This window comes from Amblyomma mixtum, chromosome 3 (genome assembly GCF_055824585.1).
Source record: "Amblyomma mixtum isolate Tamu chromosome 3, ASM5582458v1, whole genome shotgun sequence".
Lineage (NCBI taxonomy): Eukaryota > Metazoa > Arthropoda > Arachnida > Ixodida > Ixodidae > Amblyomma > Amblyomma mixtum.
Genome location: NC_143014.1, coordinates 178657072 through 178675440, shown reverse-complemented (window position 1 = coordinate 178675440; position 18369 = coordinate 178657072). Strand labels below are relative to the sequence as shown.

Genomic DNA, 18369 nt, shown 5'->3' with positions numbered 1-18369 from the left:
GCGCATTTTTTTAAACGCCTTCAGAACATATACCGAAAGCCCCAGGCGATTCTCTAGAAGCTCCAAAAAGTCATCGACGTGCCTAAAGGTCGTTTTGACGAGCCCATTAGGACACTGACCAGATTGGTAATCAGTGGCTAGAAATATGCCGCTTACTAGGGCGCGGCCCTAGAGCCAACGAATTACCCTGAATGCTACAGTAGAAATTCAGAAATTGACTTTACTCCTTCACGAAGATGGACCCGTGGTTAAAGGCTAGCAATTCGATAAAATTCTGTACGTCAGTTCCTGAATTCGCCCTTAAAACATGCTTATCATTCCTCTCGAGTATGCATTCCTTGACGGAACGCAAGATCCAAGAATGCAGGAGAGAATAATACAGGCAAATAACATCGACAGTGAAACCAATGTACTGCCAGTGTTTTTTTCAAGCAGTAATTCCGTGACTGTCTCCGAATTGTTTACCCTTTGACAGACGTCTCCGCAGGAAGCTGGACACCTCGCATTGCCACGTGCCGCCCTCCAAACTCTTTTTCTGAAAGGCATCTGCGATTTTTAGTCTTAACTGTAAAAAACACCTCCGGAATCAGGCATTTGGCTTTTAGTAACATATGACTCCAACAGGGTGAGCTCACGGGATAGTTGGTCATTCATAATAATTTCAACAGCGCATGCTACACAAGGACACAAGACGAGGACAGCGCTCGTGTGTGTGTTTCCTCGTCTTGTGTCCCTGTGTAGCTTACGCTGTTGAAATTAATATGACTCCAATCGTTTAAAGTTAAGGTCTCACAGAAATGATCCGGCGTCATCTTAAACTTCAGGAACAGGAGTATGAACCTGCTAGAAATTCTTCTCAAGCGCTGCGACTGCCTGATCGAAAAACTGCCCTTCAGACTCGACAGCAGCAACAAAAAAATTCCTGTTTGTCAGCGGTAAGCAATCTTGCATTGTTCTCGCACTAGTCACATGACCTTCTTTGTCCCTATTAGAATTCAGTTAGCCAGTTTATTAGCCAACAGGTTCACTTATTTGATAACGCCCGTAGCCTCTGGCAATATAATGCCGCAGAAGCCATCTTTGTGCCTCAAGAAGCCTTTTAGATACTACTGGTGGATTTCGCCGAAGCACCCCGCCTAACAATAAAATATGGACTCTTTAGCGCAGCCCGCCAGTGTTCGCAGCAACGCCACAGAACCAGGCTCATTAGGTAAATTGTTTCTCTGAAATACGCGTGCTCCAAGACTGACTATATATTTAGTTTCCTTCGAGAATAAGCAACGTAATGAGTCCTGAGAAGCAGCCAGACGGGAGGCGACGGAGGATTTATGTGTGCACTATTCGCGCATATCTTCTCAGCTCGGGTTAAGATTGGTACCAGAAGAATACATTAGGAGGAAAATTAAGGTGTATTTGTGGCAAGGCGACAACCGCCGAGGAAAAATTCATGCCGAGAGAAGCGCCTGAAATGGCTTTTTCTTAAAAAGCTATTAGTACTGATTAGGCCAAGGATAGACTTCACCGCAGTAACACTCACCTTGCGGCAGAGCTCGTTTTGCAGGTTCAGTGATCTCTCCTTTGTTTTGGGCGACGGGGAAAACATGGAGAATTTTCGTCTCCTTGCTTTCGCATTAAGTTGATAGCACCGCTGCGTTAGTCCAGGGTAATTACGATTTGAAAGAGCACATGAAAACGTCGAACAACTTTTTTGTTGCGCTTTCGTGACAGTGCCCGCAGCTTTATCTGATAAGGACGATAGCACCGCTTCGTGTTGTTTTTGAGATTGCCTACGCGTTAAATTCGCTTAGGAACATATAATATGATAGCACCGCTGCGTTAGTCCAGGGTAATTACCATTTGAAAGAGCACATGAAAACGTCGAACAACTTTTTTGTTGCGCTTTCGTGACAGTGCCCGCAGCTTTATCTGATAAGGACGATAGCACCGCTTCGTGTTGTTTTTGAGATTGCCTACGCGTTAAATTCGCTCAGTAACATATAATATGATAATGTGAAAAAAGTACAGTGAGTATTCGTTCGTCACAAACAAGACCAAGCACATAACGAGAGACAGAAAAAAAAGGGCATTTTTTCTTCCTATTAATGCCACCCTTTTCTTTCCATACTGTGTAGTCGATTACATATAGCCTTAGTTTGTATGCAGGTTCTTGCAACTTGCAAGTTATGTGGCCCATTAGTTTTTAAACGGGACTTGCGTACGTAGCACAGCAATATTTTACCATTAATGATAGCCTCCGGCATTTATTTCTGCTTTATTCTCTGTAAGCATTCTTCAATCGTTGTTATTTGTGTGAGCTCGCTGTTTTTCTACCCCATCTCATCCCACCCATCTTCATCTGCTATATGACTATACGAGCGCCTTGTGCATTCTTGAGCTGACATAATTCACTTCAGCCATTGAGCTTCGCTTTCCCTCCCCTTTGTTTGCTCTTCGCAGCGCGTACGCCGCGGTTGCCTCACAGCTGCGAAGCTTGCAAATGGCTGGCGTTTCGCAATAACGCGACATTTCTGGCGTCGTTTCACTGTTGAAAGCCACTGCTATTGAGGTATGTGAAAAACATCATCAGTTGCTGCTGGCAGGCTCGTACCTAACTCACACTCAACTTTCCCGAAGAAACGTAGGTACGGCTACTCGGCTGAGTAGCGTTCTGTATTTGCAGGCTCTTCGTAACGGTGGTCAACGAACCGGCAAGTTTGCCTTGCTTGAACTATAAAAGTTTGCCGTTCTGCCTCACTGCGCTGCATTTCGGTCTTTCCGACAGTTTTTAGGAGCCGAAGCGGTGGCTGTAGTGTTCTGAAACTTGGCATGGGTTTGCGCGTTAAATTCCGGCCACGGCGGCCTCATTTCAGTGAAGGAGAAATGCTAAAAAAAAAAAAAATAAATGCAAGGACGTCTGTTTCGGCACTCAGAGTAGATGTAAGCTTGAAATGCCCTGCGGGATTGGTATATCGTTTTCTAGGACAGCTCATAGATGGCGGCATCTGTGCTGCGGTATTGGTCAGGGCTTTTATCTGAGGAACGTGGCCCGCCTTGGCCCGCTTGCGCTATTCAGGCTGAGCAGGGTGTATGTGCCCCCTGCTTTCGTGGCCTTGAGGAGCTTCTGCTGTCAGCCGGTTTTCATAGTTGGACAGCGCGCTCGGCTTTCTTCGCCACTTTCGGTGCGTTACGTGCCGCCGCGCACAGCTGCTTCTTTGTTTAGTGCGGGGCAGAGCGCTGGACGCCTATCGCTGCTGTCGCTATTTGCTGTGCCAGAGCTCGCGGCCTTGTTTGTACACCAACTTGTTTCGTGCTTTTCTTTTCCGAAACGGCAAACTACCTCTTTCTGGCAGCTGCGCTTAATTAGGGCTACCAAGTGCTCATCTGCATCTTCTGTTTGCACTCATAGTCGTGAGGGAAATTTGTGGGATTCGATAATAAAAGCTGCTGATACATTCCATTTCCCAACTGTCTGATTTTATTTAGAACACCTGCACGGCCTCTCCAGAAAGCAGATGACAAAGGTTCTGATCGAGTCTTTACTTCCTTTACCAATGTACCAGCAACCTTAACTAGGCTTTCTTGACACCAGTGTATTAAAACGAGTTCAGCGGGTGTGTGTTCAATCGGCCGCAAAAATCTCGTTTTTAAACTCCACACGCTGAGCTTACCAGTCAAGACGTGGCTTTGAGTGAAAGTACACTTGTGCCATGGTTAGCGAATCGCCGCCCCTGTGAGCAACCAGAGGCCATTCATCATTGCTTGGCGTTGTGCCGTGGTGTTGTATTCGTTAGGGACGCACTTCAGCGGACTCTTGAGAAGGAAATCGATATCACTTCTTCCACTAAAATAGTTGTGCCTCCAATAAAACATTCTAGGATCCCGTGCGGTATTTTTGTGCTCATAGGACTGTTTAGCCAGTTGAAAGGCCACGTGATGGATCGACACACAGAACCACCGCGTTCAACGAAGTCTCTGTTCGGAGAACGGTGCGCTTTGATGCGGGGGTCTATGCTGTGCGAGACGAACCTCCTGACAGGTTGCCCTTTATTGATTCATGTGTATGTCTCCCGGAATTTTGATGTGCGGGAGAAGCGATGGCGTGATGACTAATGAGCGTGATGAGCGATGACGGGAGAATGTATGACGGGATCGCAGAATGCGACCTGGTTAAGGCGTGATGGTCAATGAGGTAGTTTTCCTTACATGCGGTAGAGATAAAAAAAAAAAATTGCGGCGATGACCGCGTGCTGTAAGACATCGGGAAACGAAGCTGCTTCGTTTGCGCCGCTGCTGGTTCGAATCCTACTCGGGGCCCATATTATGGAATATTTTTTTTTCTGTCTCGTACCGTTCTGACGGAGATGTTCGGATGTTTTCAGATAATTTAATCCTCATGTTCGGCTTCATGTTCGCGATGGTTTCCGTACGATGTTCGCCCTAGTCTGCCGAGAATGGGAGCTAAAAACATTTCATGCTCAAAACAACCGTTTAGTGAAATTTTCGTGTACGTGTAAGAATAACAATGGCAGAAATTTGGAGCGCTGCGGTGCAGTTTGACGCTTTGTTGACCTTGACGCGTAAAAGACAAATAATCATAAACTATTACGAATGCATATTGCGAGAACTGACGGAGCTTTTTTCGTGCATGCTCTGCAGACAGCGGACAATGTGGAGGGGTATACAGCTACAATTCAGGCACGTGGCCATAGAATTTTTTAAAGGAGAGGACCAAGGTAATTTTCGAGCTGGCGCGAGGGGTGGGGGGGGGGGGGGGGGGGGGGCTTGGATACGTGCCTTCTACAACTACATGCATGACTTGCAAGCAAACTTCATTGTACAGGGAGCCACTTCCAATGACAGTGGCATCTACGAACGGCCGGCACTGCCGATTGTAATAATCAAAAACTAAAGAGCGTAAAATTATTCTCAGGTTGCCACTAAGGAACTTATATCGCCAGTTAGATTACTCCACATTTTCTGCGTTTGGATATCGAGAAATGTGACCCACGCGCACGTTTACGTCATGCACTGGCTCAGTGTTATTTAATTTCGAAAATTAAATCAATTGAGCCTGCAGCGCTATGTAAAAAGAGTAAATAGCAGGCGTACCTGTGTTGTAAGCTAGAGTCGTGCGAAGCGTTTTCCACAACTGGGTAATACCTTTGTGAAACTCGAAAACGCTCTTTTTTTTTTTTCGTAGCGTGTATGCCAGCGGCAATACTGTGTAAGTGAGCATGAGAATAAACATTCACGCGTCAGTAGACGAGGTGGCTTGCGCTCGCTAGGTTCAATGCACAGTGAACGGCGCGGTAGATTGTAGAAGCACGTAAGTACGCACAGAAATGTAAACTTCATGCTGAGGAGAACCGGGCCTCCCAACTTCTTAAAATTTGATTTTTCATCCGATACCGCAGATTCAACAAATCTCATTTCACGAAAGAGCCTTGATGCAATCAGCTTCCACCAGTGAAATTGATTTATCCGTCTTCGTTGCCCCTAAAAACTGTAACACACGGTGTCTCTTCCATTTTTTCCAGTCCTGCGATTTGGCGCGGCGGTGTTCGACGTCGCTAGTGCACTGTATGGACGGCAGATGGCGACAGCTTTCCACAAGGATTGCAACGTTCGGCTTTGGTATTCTCCGTTGGGAGAGCGCGAGCAGCAGGCCTGCAAAGCGGTCGACTACGGTGTGATCTCCCATGTGTAAATGATGTGGCTTCTAGCGATTACCATTTTGCAGTCGCGGAAAATCCACTTTTATCCGCGTGGCTCTTCAGTAGCGCTCGTCTGCTAAACACAAGAAAAAAAAAAGGTGTCAAAAACTGTTGCCCCTGAACAACCTGCAAACGGTGAAGATTTTCCCTTCAAACAGTTACGAATAACTGAGACCCAAAAATACTCGGTAGTCAATAGCTAAACGCTAAACATGCTTAAAGACTACTTTTCTGCTGGTCTGTTTCTTCTTCATTCACCTCGCTAGTGTTTTTATGCGCCGCTTGACATCACTTTGTCGTTTCCGTGCCTCATTTTTATCACAAACAAGAAAAATTCTTTGAATGTGCCAGAAACCTACTTTTGACCGAAAACAAGCAGGCGTGAGCTGTATAATTTTACGTTGTAATTATAATGTTGCGATTGCCGTTAGGCCATGCTTACACGCTCCTGTTATATTTTGTCGAAACAAAACTTTTCAAAAATCATTGTAACATAATTGTAGCGGTAGTTATAAGCAGCTGTAATTATCATGATTTTTTTGCTATCCGAGTTAATGAATTCTCTAGAATACCACAGTGTTTAAGTAACAGAACAAGTCAGTACACGGACACTGAAATAAGGAATCACTTGCCAAAAAATCTTGCTGTTGTCGTCAAAAGAAGAACGACGGTACAGTTTATATTCTGTACGTATGCTTGTAGACGACGATGTCTGTAATCTACAGGAGGATTTCCTTTCGGTGTATGAGCCTGCATGTATATTAATCACGCGCACTTCCTTACGTTTCTATATATTCTTGCATGAATCCATGGCTAACAAAGACTGCGAAGGACTCAGATGAACTATTTGGATTTCGTGCAAAACTGTGCCAAGTTATTTCTTGTTAAGGCGGAGGCTTGGGCAAGTTGGTACATCATATGTAAGTAAAACAGCGCTAGACACGGGACAAAGGCGCGAAGCTGTGCTGTGTGCTGTGTTGTTCTTCCTTTGTCCCGTGTCTAGCGCTGTTTTACTTAGTTATTTCTTGTGAAAACTGTAATCCAGTCGAATACTCGGAGTTGGGCTCTCGCGGGTTTTCAGGCGTATAGGTTGTGCACGAAATCATGATGGACTGGTGCAGTGGTTCAAGGGAAGTTTGCTGGATCCGTTTTTTTTTAAAATCAATACAGCTTGAGAACGTTAGTAATGACCGTTGTGGAACGTTCTTCGCGCCATCCGAACGTTCGATAAATCACTCTGCTTTCACTCACATGATGCAGGAAAGCTCTCAGATGCACGGTTTTTCTTTCGAAACGGAGTGCTAAGCCAGGAATGCACTTGCTTGCGAATTTTTTCTCACGCACATACGAGATGAGCACTACAAGATACTGCGGTTTTTGCCTTTTCTTCTATGTTTTAGGGGAGCTAATACGGACAGTACCGACTGCGCGCGCTTTTCTTGCTGTCATTTTTCGCACTGCAGCCTCGACGACCTTTAAAACTGTGCCTTCGTCCAGGTCGACCGTTAATGCACAAAATAAAATAATAATAAAATTAAGCCCGGCAACACAAAATCCATGGCGAAAAAGAAGACAACAAAAAGGAAACAAAAAAGGAAACAAAAAAGGAAGAGAGGTGTAAATAAATAACGAATGAAGACGGATCAGACGCCGTGCCACAGGCTCTCAGACTCACCCTCTTTTGTCTGCATTCACTGGAAAACAATGTGCGGTGAATCCCTTGATTAGCGCTAGGGGCGTCGACAGTTGCATTAGGCAGCTCGTCTCGCATGCGCCTGTTTCTTGGTTTTATTTGCGCGTTTTGTGAGAAGCCCCACGATAAGCCGTCTGGCTTCGTTGCGCAGAGCGAATCTCGGAACCAGAGCTGCACTGCAAAGCAGAGAGGAAGGGAACGAAGGCGGCGGAGCAGGAAACTCATCCGCACTGTGTCGGCTTACCCAACGCAAACAGGTGGCGGCCACGCTGAAGCGACTGCCGCATTACAGTCCGGGCACCTCCGCAGCAGGCAATGCTTCCATGTGCACCCGTCAGAGAACGGTGAAACAAAACTGCGACTATTCCCCGAACTGCCACGCGGGACTCATTCCCGCGAGTGTCTTCACGACGGCAACCTGCCGCGCGGGGCAAAAAGCGGGCAAGAAACGAACTACAAACGTTGCCCCTTCTTTCGGCGAACAGAGAGCGAGAGTGCGCTGCTGTCGTTTTCAGAGAGCCTTCAGTTGTTCCCTCCTCCCAAGGCATGCCGGTAACCCATTTGGCGATCGTTTTCAGTGTCCGCACTTAACAGTTGCGTAAAAAACAAAACAAAAATGAAACAGCGCCAGCAAGGTCAAAAAAGCGGTTTTACAAAGCGGGAGCCTGGTTAAAGCCTGGTTATAGAAGAAAAGGTTAGAGACGCGGTTCACGCACACTACACCGAGTTATCTAGAAACAAAACAAAAAAAAAGAACCTCAACGTTGCTCGCCTTCGCGAAGTTCTGGTCATCTGGATGACAGCCCTGCAGGGAGAGGGTGAATCCACGGGTCAATGTAATCCGTCTCTTTAGCCAAGACAGCTTGCACAGTGCACGGATGCGCACCGCGCAAAAATCTTCCAAAACGATGTCAAACGGTAGCGTGTGCGGCCCTGAGTGGTTTCGGCGAGACGTGATTAAGCGCAAGCCGGAGTGAGTCTGCAGCCGCCTGGCGTATGAGTTCCCGAAAGAAAGAGTCGGGTTGATTGTCGCATGATCAACACGTTTCGTTTCTGTGAGACGCTGTCGACGCTGGGGGAAGAGAAACCGCAACGTTTTGTATCTTTAAAAGCGAAGATCTTCTGAATTGGCTGGGTCTTGCTATTCCGCGTGACCTACGAAGCCTGCCCAAGCTGCCAAGCCTACAAGGAGAGTCACTTATTTTGTTTGCCTGCGTGCAATTTTGAGCCCGCAAAAAGAAGTGCTAATTGCGGTTCATGCTTCACTAATTCCACTCAAATGTATATCCAGATATGGTCGCTCAGCTAGTGGCTCGATGTACAACTTAAAGAAGTGACACAAGAACGAACAGACTCGTCAGAAGGAACAGACAACTCGATCTGCAATAAGCCGAAACTAGTTCAATTTATGACTCATTTCAAAGCACATGACTCGCAGCCTGTGCGCAACATACCGCAACCTCAACCGGACGAAGCAGCAGCTAGAATTACGTTGGATCACCTCCACAGCATTTGGCTGCTGTCTGGTGAAATCGAATTCGGCTCGCATTTATCAAACAGGCACTATACACTGTATGGCTCATGACACTTCTAAAATGTCTGTCAGCGTAGACAGCTCCGAGATTCGCAAGAGTAACAGTCCAGTTGTAAAGTGCAGAGTTTAATGACTCGAAGAAACACATATGGGCGATGAGGGACGCCGTATAGTGAAGGGCTCCGGATTAGTTTAGACCACCTGGGATTCTTTCACCGGTGCTGACATCGCACAGCACACGGGCGTTTTTGTATTTCGCCTCCATCGAAATACGACCCCCGCAACCGGGATCGAACCCGTGGCCTCCTTTGGATCAGCAGCAGAACGCCAAAGCCAGCAGAGCCACCGAGGCGGGCTGCAAGAATGGCAGTCGGTGTACAGAGCCGTAACATCACGTATAACCTGTTCATCAACGCCTTATAAAACGTTTTATGATATTATTTTAATGATCTCTTTATGACAATTTCTGCAAACGAAATAAGCGTTTCACGTGTTTTTATTTGCGTTCAAATCAGCGAGTGTGTTGCGAGAACAAAGGGGATGGCTTGTCGCGTTGCACGCAAGGTCAAGCCGGCTTCCCGAAATCTGCTTTTATGCGAGTGACGTACGCTTCACGGCGCAGGCAAATGCAAACATACACGCCCTTTTTGTCACTGAAATGGCAAATTCTCATCTCTTCGTGGAACCAGCGACAATGCTTTTCTGCGAATTTTGTGGAGACGCGGCGAAGGCACAGAGGAACAGATAAAAGCTTCCCTGCTTCTAAAGGCATTTTTTTTCTTTTCTCTTCCTGTTTATTGTTTCTGGGGATGACCCATTTCTTTTTCTAACGCACAAGGAAGCAAATCGAGCGCGCTCTTTTTGTTTCGGAAGTAAGCAGTGCTGCTTCCGCAACCGCTTTCATAGGTGCAAACGGGCTTGCAGAAAGCAGGCGTTTACGCACGCTCGCTTTGACATGACGTCTGAGCGACGGCTGAGCGGGGTGTAGTAAACGCTGTGAGGTTCTTGCGCAACAATACTCAGGAATCGCGCCTTCCTGATCCCTTATCTTGGAACTGCGCTCGCCTCAGTGTAGTTAAAAGTGCACAAATGTTTTACGGCGCACCCTTCCTTGCCCCTTCCGACCTTGCCATCCCCCCCCCCCCCCCCCCCACGCACACACACATGTAAAATTACTCGCATATAAATCACTTTTAGAAAAAAATTAGAATATGTCTCTTTCATGTGGAGCCCGCACCAAGTGTACTTAATCAATGTATTAGAAGTAGTTCAAAATTGTGCCAGTACATTCATCCACTATTCAAGCTCATACGACGTCAGCATTTCTTCGTTGAAAGCCATATCAGGACTACCGGGCCTCTGTTTCGTCGCCGCTTTGAAAGCCGGACCCTTTATCACAAATTATTTCATTCTTCACTCAGTCGGTCACCGTATATCACAGCAACAGCGCGCAATCTCGCCGCACCGGACATCCCCTACAAATTGTCCGGCCGTCATCGCACACTACCACCTTTTCTGATTCATTAATTTTTCGAGCAGCAACGGACTGGAACGGCCTATATCCTGTGACATCGTCAACATCGCTTCATAATCTACTTTTTAAGAACGTGTAACCGATCACCTTAATTGCTAAATAATTTTCGCCGTTTGTTTGCTCATTTCAGTAAAATCCCAGGTGGCCTTTAAAGTAATAAACTGAACTGAAAAGAACTCATTCGGGCGAGTTGGTGATCACTCAGGAGAGAAGCCCCCCCTTGGAGAGAAGCCCTTTGTGCTAAAAATTGGGCGAACAAACAAAGTAAGTTACTCTTCATGTAGGCTTGGCCGCCGCGGTGGCTCAGTGGCTATGGTGCTCGGCTACTGACCCGAAAGACGTGGGTTCGATCCCGGCCGCGGCGGCTGGAATTTCTTTGGAGGAGAAATTCTAGAGGCCCGTGTACTGTGCGATGTCAGTGCACATTAAAGAACCCCAGGTGGTCGAAATTTCCGGAGCCCTCCACTACGGCGTCTCTCATAGCCTTAGTCGCTTTGGGACGTTAAACCCCATAAACCAAACCATCATGTAGGCTTGTTTGCAGGAGCGCGCTGGTAAGGTTCTGCGAAATCGCAAAACCCAGTCATTTAACAAGATGTGTCCTTTAGGAAAACGCAGAAAGTAGCACTTTCCTGTTATCTTTTCTGATCTGTGTCGCCCCGCTGCGCTCAGAAAAATCCTTCTAAGCGGAACATGATGTTCAATCATTTTTGAATCATCAGGCAGTGAAGCATAAATCGTCCAGTTTGAATGACCCTCAGGCGGGCTTTAGCTGGGTTGCCGTAGCCATTTAAATGGGTTCCAGTGTGACGTAGACATGTACTGGCAACAAGAGCGTCAGAGAAAAATAGAAGGAAAAAAATCAACACATAAACAAGCGTGGTTACGGGTGGTGACCAAGGAGGAATAAAAGGAATGCGCGTGGCTGCTCGCTAAACGACTGTTTCCGTCTACCCAACATGATTTAGCGTAATCTCTCGGTTTAAGCCCCTCCTCCACAAAGTCTCCTTATTTTGCCATTTTAGGTCTTGAGCATTAATTCACGACGTGCAAATGAAATAGTTCATTCTTTCGTTTCTCTTGGAGCGCGAGTAGCTTCCGGACTGCGGGCGATACGATATATTTTTTTTTTATCGGAGCATTCCATGCGAAGGAAAAAAATGTCTTGTTTGCTGCTCAATACGTGGGCCTTTGAAACGACCTCGAGGGCTCGGTACTGCCCTGCACACTCGGCTGCACGTGAGAAACGTCACACGTCGTGACGAAGGCATCGAATCAATTATGATCAGCGATAGGTACGGTCGAGCGAACGCCAAGTTCGAATGCCGTAATGAGGTGCTGACTGCGGACCGAGGCAAGCTGCGCAACGGCGAAGGCGCGAAGAAGCATCGCAGCTCCTTAACGCTGGAACGACGCTTACTACGCCTTTGTTCTCCCCAGGGACTAAGCAGCGTGGTGAACGTGAAGGCTGCGTGTGCATATTAATCCTCTAACACCCAGTGCCACGTATTCGCGACATACTGTTTGCGCGCATTTTACTCGTTACTACATGGAGCTTGAATGCAACGTTTGATGTTAACATGTTCTGAGTAGCCAGCGCTTTCCGATGAGACAGCCATTCGAAAAAAAAAAAAAAAAAAATAGGGGAGCATGAATGTGCGACTCCCAGCCAGCGTACATTAACTCCTCGTCTCTCACTTTGTGACAGCCTTTGCGCGAACAATAGCAAGACATTTGTTGGATAAAATTTTATCTATGGTCTCTGCGCCTTCAAATTGGTTGGTGGACTTGGAGCTGGTCTTTCAAACGCTACTGAGACTGGATGTACAAAATGAACCAAATACTGATTGCTGCTAGTTGCAGACATATCTATTTCTCGAAATTTAGCGGTGCTAACAAATCTCTGACATTGGATTTCGAATGTGGGTACACCAGCCAGCATAATGTGGAGGTAATAATTTTTTTTCTTCGCTTCCTTTCTTCATAATTTAGGTATTAAAGTGCTGAAGGCTGCAATGAGGGCCGGCATTAAAACGAGAAGCAATTCCGCCACTACAGCTAAAGGAATAAAACACTAGAGCTACAACTTTATAACTCCTTAGTAAAAGCTACTGCATGCATTGGACGACAATCATCGTTAGTTACTGTGCCGAGTCTTTAAAGATCGAAAAGGGAAGATTAAGAAATCTTTCGAGATTCATGAAGTAGAGCCAGAACATGAACCACTGAGGGATTTTGCTTGAAAATACGACCACGAGACAGTGACACAGGAAGAGCGGTTGCCAGCGGCGGGCAGAAACAGCGCAGAGGTATTACACAAGTTTCATGCAAGTACACCGTACCTGCGCACAATCACTGCCAGGGCAATCATAAGTGCACCTAGATTCCATGTACGCTAACAAGTACCAAAACGTCGCTGATCACTATCTTTCCGCTTTACGTCTCTCAGACGCAATACATTCGAACGGTTGCTCGTAAATGACCTCGAGGGGATTAGTTGGAACACGAACACAAACATGCTGGCTCAATAAATCTTCAACATGGGTTAGGTGGTCTTAAGATTCAGAATCAGCTTTTATTCGTATTCAGAATAGAACATCTTGATTACAGTAAGCAGAGCACGACACAAATTTTACGTCGACAAAACATATACATAAAAAAAGAGAATAAGTTTATAGCTGTGCGATATGTGAGTCGTCCATCTCTTCTAGTACGTGACACCGTTTACTGAAGTAAAATCTTGCGCTTGCGAGGAACTTAGTCCATGCTTCTCTAAGAGTTTTCGCTAATTATCAGCCATAATTGTACGCTTGTCCTGCGCATGCATCCTGTGGTCGCCATTAAGCGCGGGATTGTTTAGTGAGGCTTGAAGCAACTAGCCAGGCGGCGCGCCCTGCATAGAACATATCATCAAAGAACCTTCTGAGGACTGCACCAAACACCTGTACAGCTAGATAGCTTCCAAGAGCTATATAGCTGTATAAGCGTGTATTCACGCAGCACACAACAGGAGCAAGCGGCGCATGTCACACTTCTCGTCACGCCGTCGATAGCATCGCATCGAACGCCTCCGGCAACATCTCGCACCCTCGCGCTCGCGATGCAGCACTCAAGGCACGAGGTGAACAACAGTCGCCTAACGCTCCGCACGCGATGGAGGACGCACGAGGGAGCTTCTCCACTGAGCCGAGGAAGCCCCTGCCGTTGCGGGGTCACGACGGATAGCGCCGCGTATCGCGCGCAGGAAGCGGGCCTCAGCTCAGCCCGTACGCTTCGAGCGCCCTTGCGAAGTGACTGACGCGAAAAACGACGCCTCGTCGACGTGGAGGCGTCAACGGGACTGAGGGAAGGCGAGCCAGCGCTAGCGGGGACCCGGAGCGGAGCGCCACCACGACACAGCCCTGCGCTCGAGCGCGAGCGCGCGCGCGCGCGCACCGTGCGTCACGTGGCTTCGGACCCGGGCCGCTAGCATTGAACTTCGCACGACTCGGGCCGCAGAAGACGCCCGACGGCCGAGAGGCGAGCGTCGGGGGCGCGGAGTTCTCGGCCCTCTCTTTCGTCCCGCGAACTTCTTCCGCCTTACCGGACGACGACGGAAGCGCTCGCCTCGACTCACCGGCCGGCCCGCCTGCGGCACGTCCCGAGTTCCCCAACGCCTTTGTCCCCCGTGTACGCTGCCTTCCCTCTCGCTTGGACAGGGAAGCGACACGAAAAGGATTTGTTTTGCCGCACTCGAGAGCCTGGGACTTTGATTTTCGGATGCTCTGAAGGAACTGCCACCTCTTCCGAAACGGGATGAAACGACGCGCAGAATATGGATGGCTAAAAGAGGCCGAAGAAGCAAATGATGCGGCAACAACAGCACAGCTTTAGTCGGCTCATCGATTCCGTTTGATGGTTAACTTCAGTAGGTGCATTACAGAGATGAACACTCGAAGTGAGCTCGGATGAACCTGTAGGACAACAGCAGTGAAGTCAGTGCAGTTTTACTCATTTCGGACGAACTTCGACACGCGCAACATCGACGACGCAACAAGGAGTCTTAGGTGTTTTGTTCAGGGACTTCAAACTGTCTGGCGAACTGTGCTTATACTTTTTTTTTTCTCTGAGGATCGTTGAACTCTACGGGTAGAGACGAAGCAGCAACAGAATCCATGCTATTTACACTATATTCCTTTAGTTTTTTGGTCTATCACGAGTAACCCGGGAGGGCAGGCCAAAAAAAAACAAAGAAATGGCTTCTTCGCTGCTGCTGAGTCGCCCGATGGACTTTGAGCCTTACTCGTCACGGCAGGGCGACACTCTGGCGCTGAATGTGAGCTGGGCTGCGCCGCCGAGGAATGTGGCCGACTTGGCGGGGGCCTCAGCATCCCCGACGGTGGAAGAGCGCCTCTACAAGGTGCCGGTGGAGGTGATCGTGATCCTGTCCATCTGCTACGGCGCCATCTCGCTGGTGGCCGTGGTGGGCAACACGTTCGTGCTCTGGATCGTGGCCACGTCGCGCCGCATGCGCACCGAGACCAACTACCTGATCGCCAACCTGGCCATCAGTGACATCATCATCGGCCTCTTCTCCATCCCGTTCCACTTCCAGGCGGCTCTGCTACAGCGATGGGTGCTGCCGCGCTTCATGTGCGCCTTCTGCCCCTTCGTGCAGGTCAGGGAATCCCAGCACCGCGCTTTCACCTCGCGAGAGCGCTCCGCCGCGGTGAACAGATACGCCGCTGGTTAGGTTAAGCACGTGAAGAGAAGATGCCGCCGTCAATTCGACGGTGCTTTACGCACAGGCATATTGCAGGAACGTGCTGGCTGGAATTTTAGAAAGACCACCACATTCCTGTAGTATGAACGCTGGAGATGGGCTGCCGGTGCACGCATTATAAATAAATAGTATGAATGAACAGGGAGAGAGTAGTGCACGGGTGCACGTGACGCTGTGCCCGTATTCTAATGATGCCGTCAGCTGGGGCATGCACGGGCGGTTTTCAAAAAATGATGCATGCGCGCGGACTGCGCGCAATCTTTTTAGATACCATGCGATTTTTATTTATTCTACGCGGGAGTGGTTTTATTTATAGAACTTGAAAGTAATGTGCTTTACTGTAATGAACTTTACTGCCCTGAACTTTATTAGCATCTAATATTCAAGTGGTAGACTCCCGACACCATTTCAGTGTTCGGGTCGACTTGTCGGGTCAACGTTTCGTCTGAAAATTGAGGAGGAAATGGCCGAAGACCACTAACAGAAAAACAGGACTTACAGATATATCGTGCGTTAAACGCTGAAGTACGGGTAACGCCTGTACAGGGAAGCGGTATTGATCGTTCTTTTTTCGCACGATGTTTTTTTTTTTTCCATCATCAGTCCATAGAGTGATTTTGGTGCTCCAATATACAGGAGCAGTGCACTGAAGCAGAGCGACCTAGCGTGAAGTGACCTGGAACACCTCGAGCGCAACCGATGTGGTTTCGAAAATGCTGCACTGTGCCGTGACATACCAGTTCTTGAAAGCCGCTCAACCGTAACAAATTATAGTAGGGTGCCATATAAAACTCTTTATGCTTCAAACTAGACCACGAGCTTGTACAATGTACGCAGTGTGTATATCTGTATCTAGTGCGTTATGCGCTGCATTACTTTCGCGAGCCCTTCGTCTTTGCGGGCTGGGTACGTTTATATCGTTTTCGCATTGGACGCGCCGCAGCCATTGTGGAAGTGTACTTTTTTATCCTATTCCTTTCACTGCCTGCTAGAACTGTGATAAATTGCGCAGATATCAGCATTTCCTTAGTTGCGCCTTTTCATTGTATCCACCTTGCTGTCATATACGTTTGGAGGGAATATCTGCCTCCTGCTTGCTGCGGCGTCGTAGCGAGAAAACGGAAACGAAAGCAGCGGCACAAGCGCCGACCTCACAGCTCTCTGCCTTACGCTTCTTACGTTTTCGTTTCTCTGCACTCCCGCAGCCTGGCAGGCGGTCGATGCTATAATTTTCTCTAGTGTGTCTGTAAGTCGCCTCTCGCTCAGTGATGCTGTCTACAGTTCTTCCTCCCAAGGACAAGGCTCAAGAGAACGCTTTCTGCTGGTGCAATGGCGCCAGCAGATATCGTTAAGAGCCCGGGTCAAGTTTAGAGGCTTATTATAGCAGCCGAATAGCTATTGCTTGTAGCTAGCCAAGTTGAATAATTGCAGTCCCGTGGAGTGGTAAGAGATTGCGGCTGTGCACCGAGGTGTAGGCAGCGCTACCTTGCAAGTTATGGTGCCCTCCTAAACTTGCAACAACATTCGAAGTTTTCTAAGCATGTCATTGTACCTTCTCAGCACTGGCGTAGACGTCGCGTATCCATAAAAAACTGAGCAGCGAGAGAGATGTGCCTTAACTCAGCGAAACTGATGCATGCGAAAATAAAACGCGAAGCCATAAAGCGAAGAGAATCGTTAGCATTCAGTCTGTGGGTGCAATAGTCATAGAAGAGCGGGCCGTGCGTTCAAGTACAAAGCCATTTCACGCAAATTGTAAGAGTCGGTCAAAAAATAAAGAAGTGCAGCTGCGCGAGTAAAATAAAAATAGGAACCGAAAGGAGCAGCAGAAAATAAAAAGAAAATGCAGGCTAGTGCTGACCTGCATGTATGCGTTCGCTCGAAGGCAACCACAGCCTCTTGCGTCGATTGCCTCCTGCCGTTGGATGTATTTCTCTCTGCATCACTGCGTCAGGGCGCATGCCGCTCAGAAAACAGGAAGGCAGACGCAGGCGAAAACGAACGAAGAAGAAGGACGGACGCTTCCGTGCGCTCTTCTGCGCTTTAAGAGTTGCGATACCGATTCGCCGGACAAAACAGCATCGTGTCTCCTTATGTTTGTGGGGAAATAGGCACTCACTTCCACAGGCAGTGACTTCCTTGGTATTCTGTCTCAGCGGTGCAATGTGTTCGTCAAAAACTCGAAGAGGGTGCAGCGTCGAGATTGCGACATTAGCATCGGCGCCGAGTCCCGTTAAAGCGACTATAACGGCGTACTTCATGGCATTTCGTAATGCAGTCTGGTCGCCAGCTTACCGAGCAAGATGCGCGCGCTTCAGGGGGCCCAGCATAGACGGAAGGAGGGGGGGGGGGGGGGGGGGGGACTTTTTTCATTTCGCCAGAAACGCGTCTGACAGTGGGCCGCGGGCACAATAGACAGATTCGCCGACGTTCGCTTCACCGTAGTGGTTCCGTTAGCTTCTAGGTCATTACATCCAGCGTGGGTGAAAGTCGCCATGCAATTTCAGCGCAAGTATTGGAAATGGTAGTTTTTGTTGGCCCAGGATGATGAGAACCAATAAAGTGGTTAGGGTTGCCTTTCAGTGGCCTGGCAAGAAGTCTTCCCCGCGCGGAGGGAGGGCGACGCCGATGTGTCTAAGCGGGGGAGAGGAAGTAAAGTAAGATGAAACGGTGCGGTTGGTGATGTAAGTTCAGTCAGGAAGTCGTTCGGTCTCGTGAGATCAGCATGACGATAGAGATTTGCCTTTATTGCCGTATCGCTGAGCTAGCACCGGCGCATGAAGCTCTTTTCTCAGACGAAGTCATGAGGCCGTCGTACGGCGCCACGAGCTCTTAGGCAAACAGCGCCGATTGTGGAAGAATTGCGACCAGTGGCATGCAAAGCACACGACAGGCGGAAAAACGGAAGGCGGCTTTGGCAGCGCTTTTGCGCTGCCAGTGCGTGAAGTTTAGTAAGTCCATTCATTTGGGTGAGTTGATTGATTTTGCATTAAAGGAATAAACTTGCGCAGAAAGGGCGGAAGAAAAGAGACGTAACTACTGGACAGAGCGCAAACTCCCAACTGATTTTACTTTTGAGACAACAGCTGCATTTACACCTGAGAGAAACCACAGTCATTGATGGTATCCGGA

The 18369-nt window shown here is 48.2% G+C and overlaps 1 protein-coding gene across 1 annotated transcript in view; it reads left to right on the top strand.

The window, feature by feature from the left end:
- Positions 1-14001: 14001 nt before the first annotated feature.
- The window catches only part of LOC149352844 (tachykinin-like peptides receptor 99D), a 194143-nt gene continuing 189775 nt past the window's right edge, over positions 14002-18369 (top strand). The window contains exon 1 of the mRNA XM_089582048.1: positions 14002-15132. Within this exon, the coding sequence (XP_089438174.1) occupies positions 14710-15132 (423 nt within the window). The 5' untranslated portion in view covers positions 14002-14709. The remainder of the gene's footprint in view (positions 15133-18369) is intronic.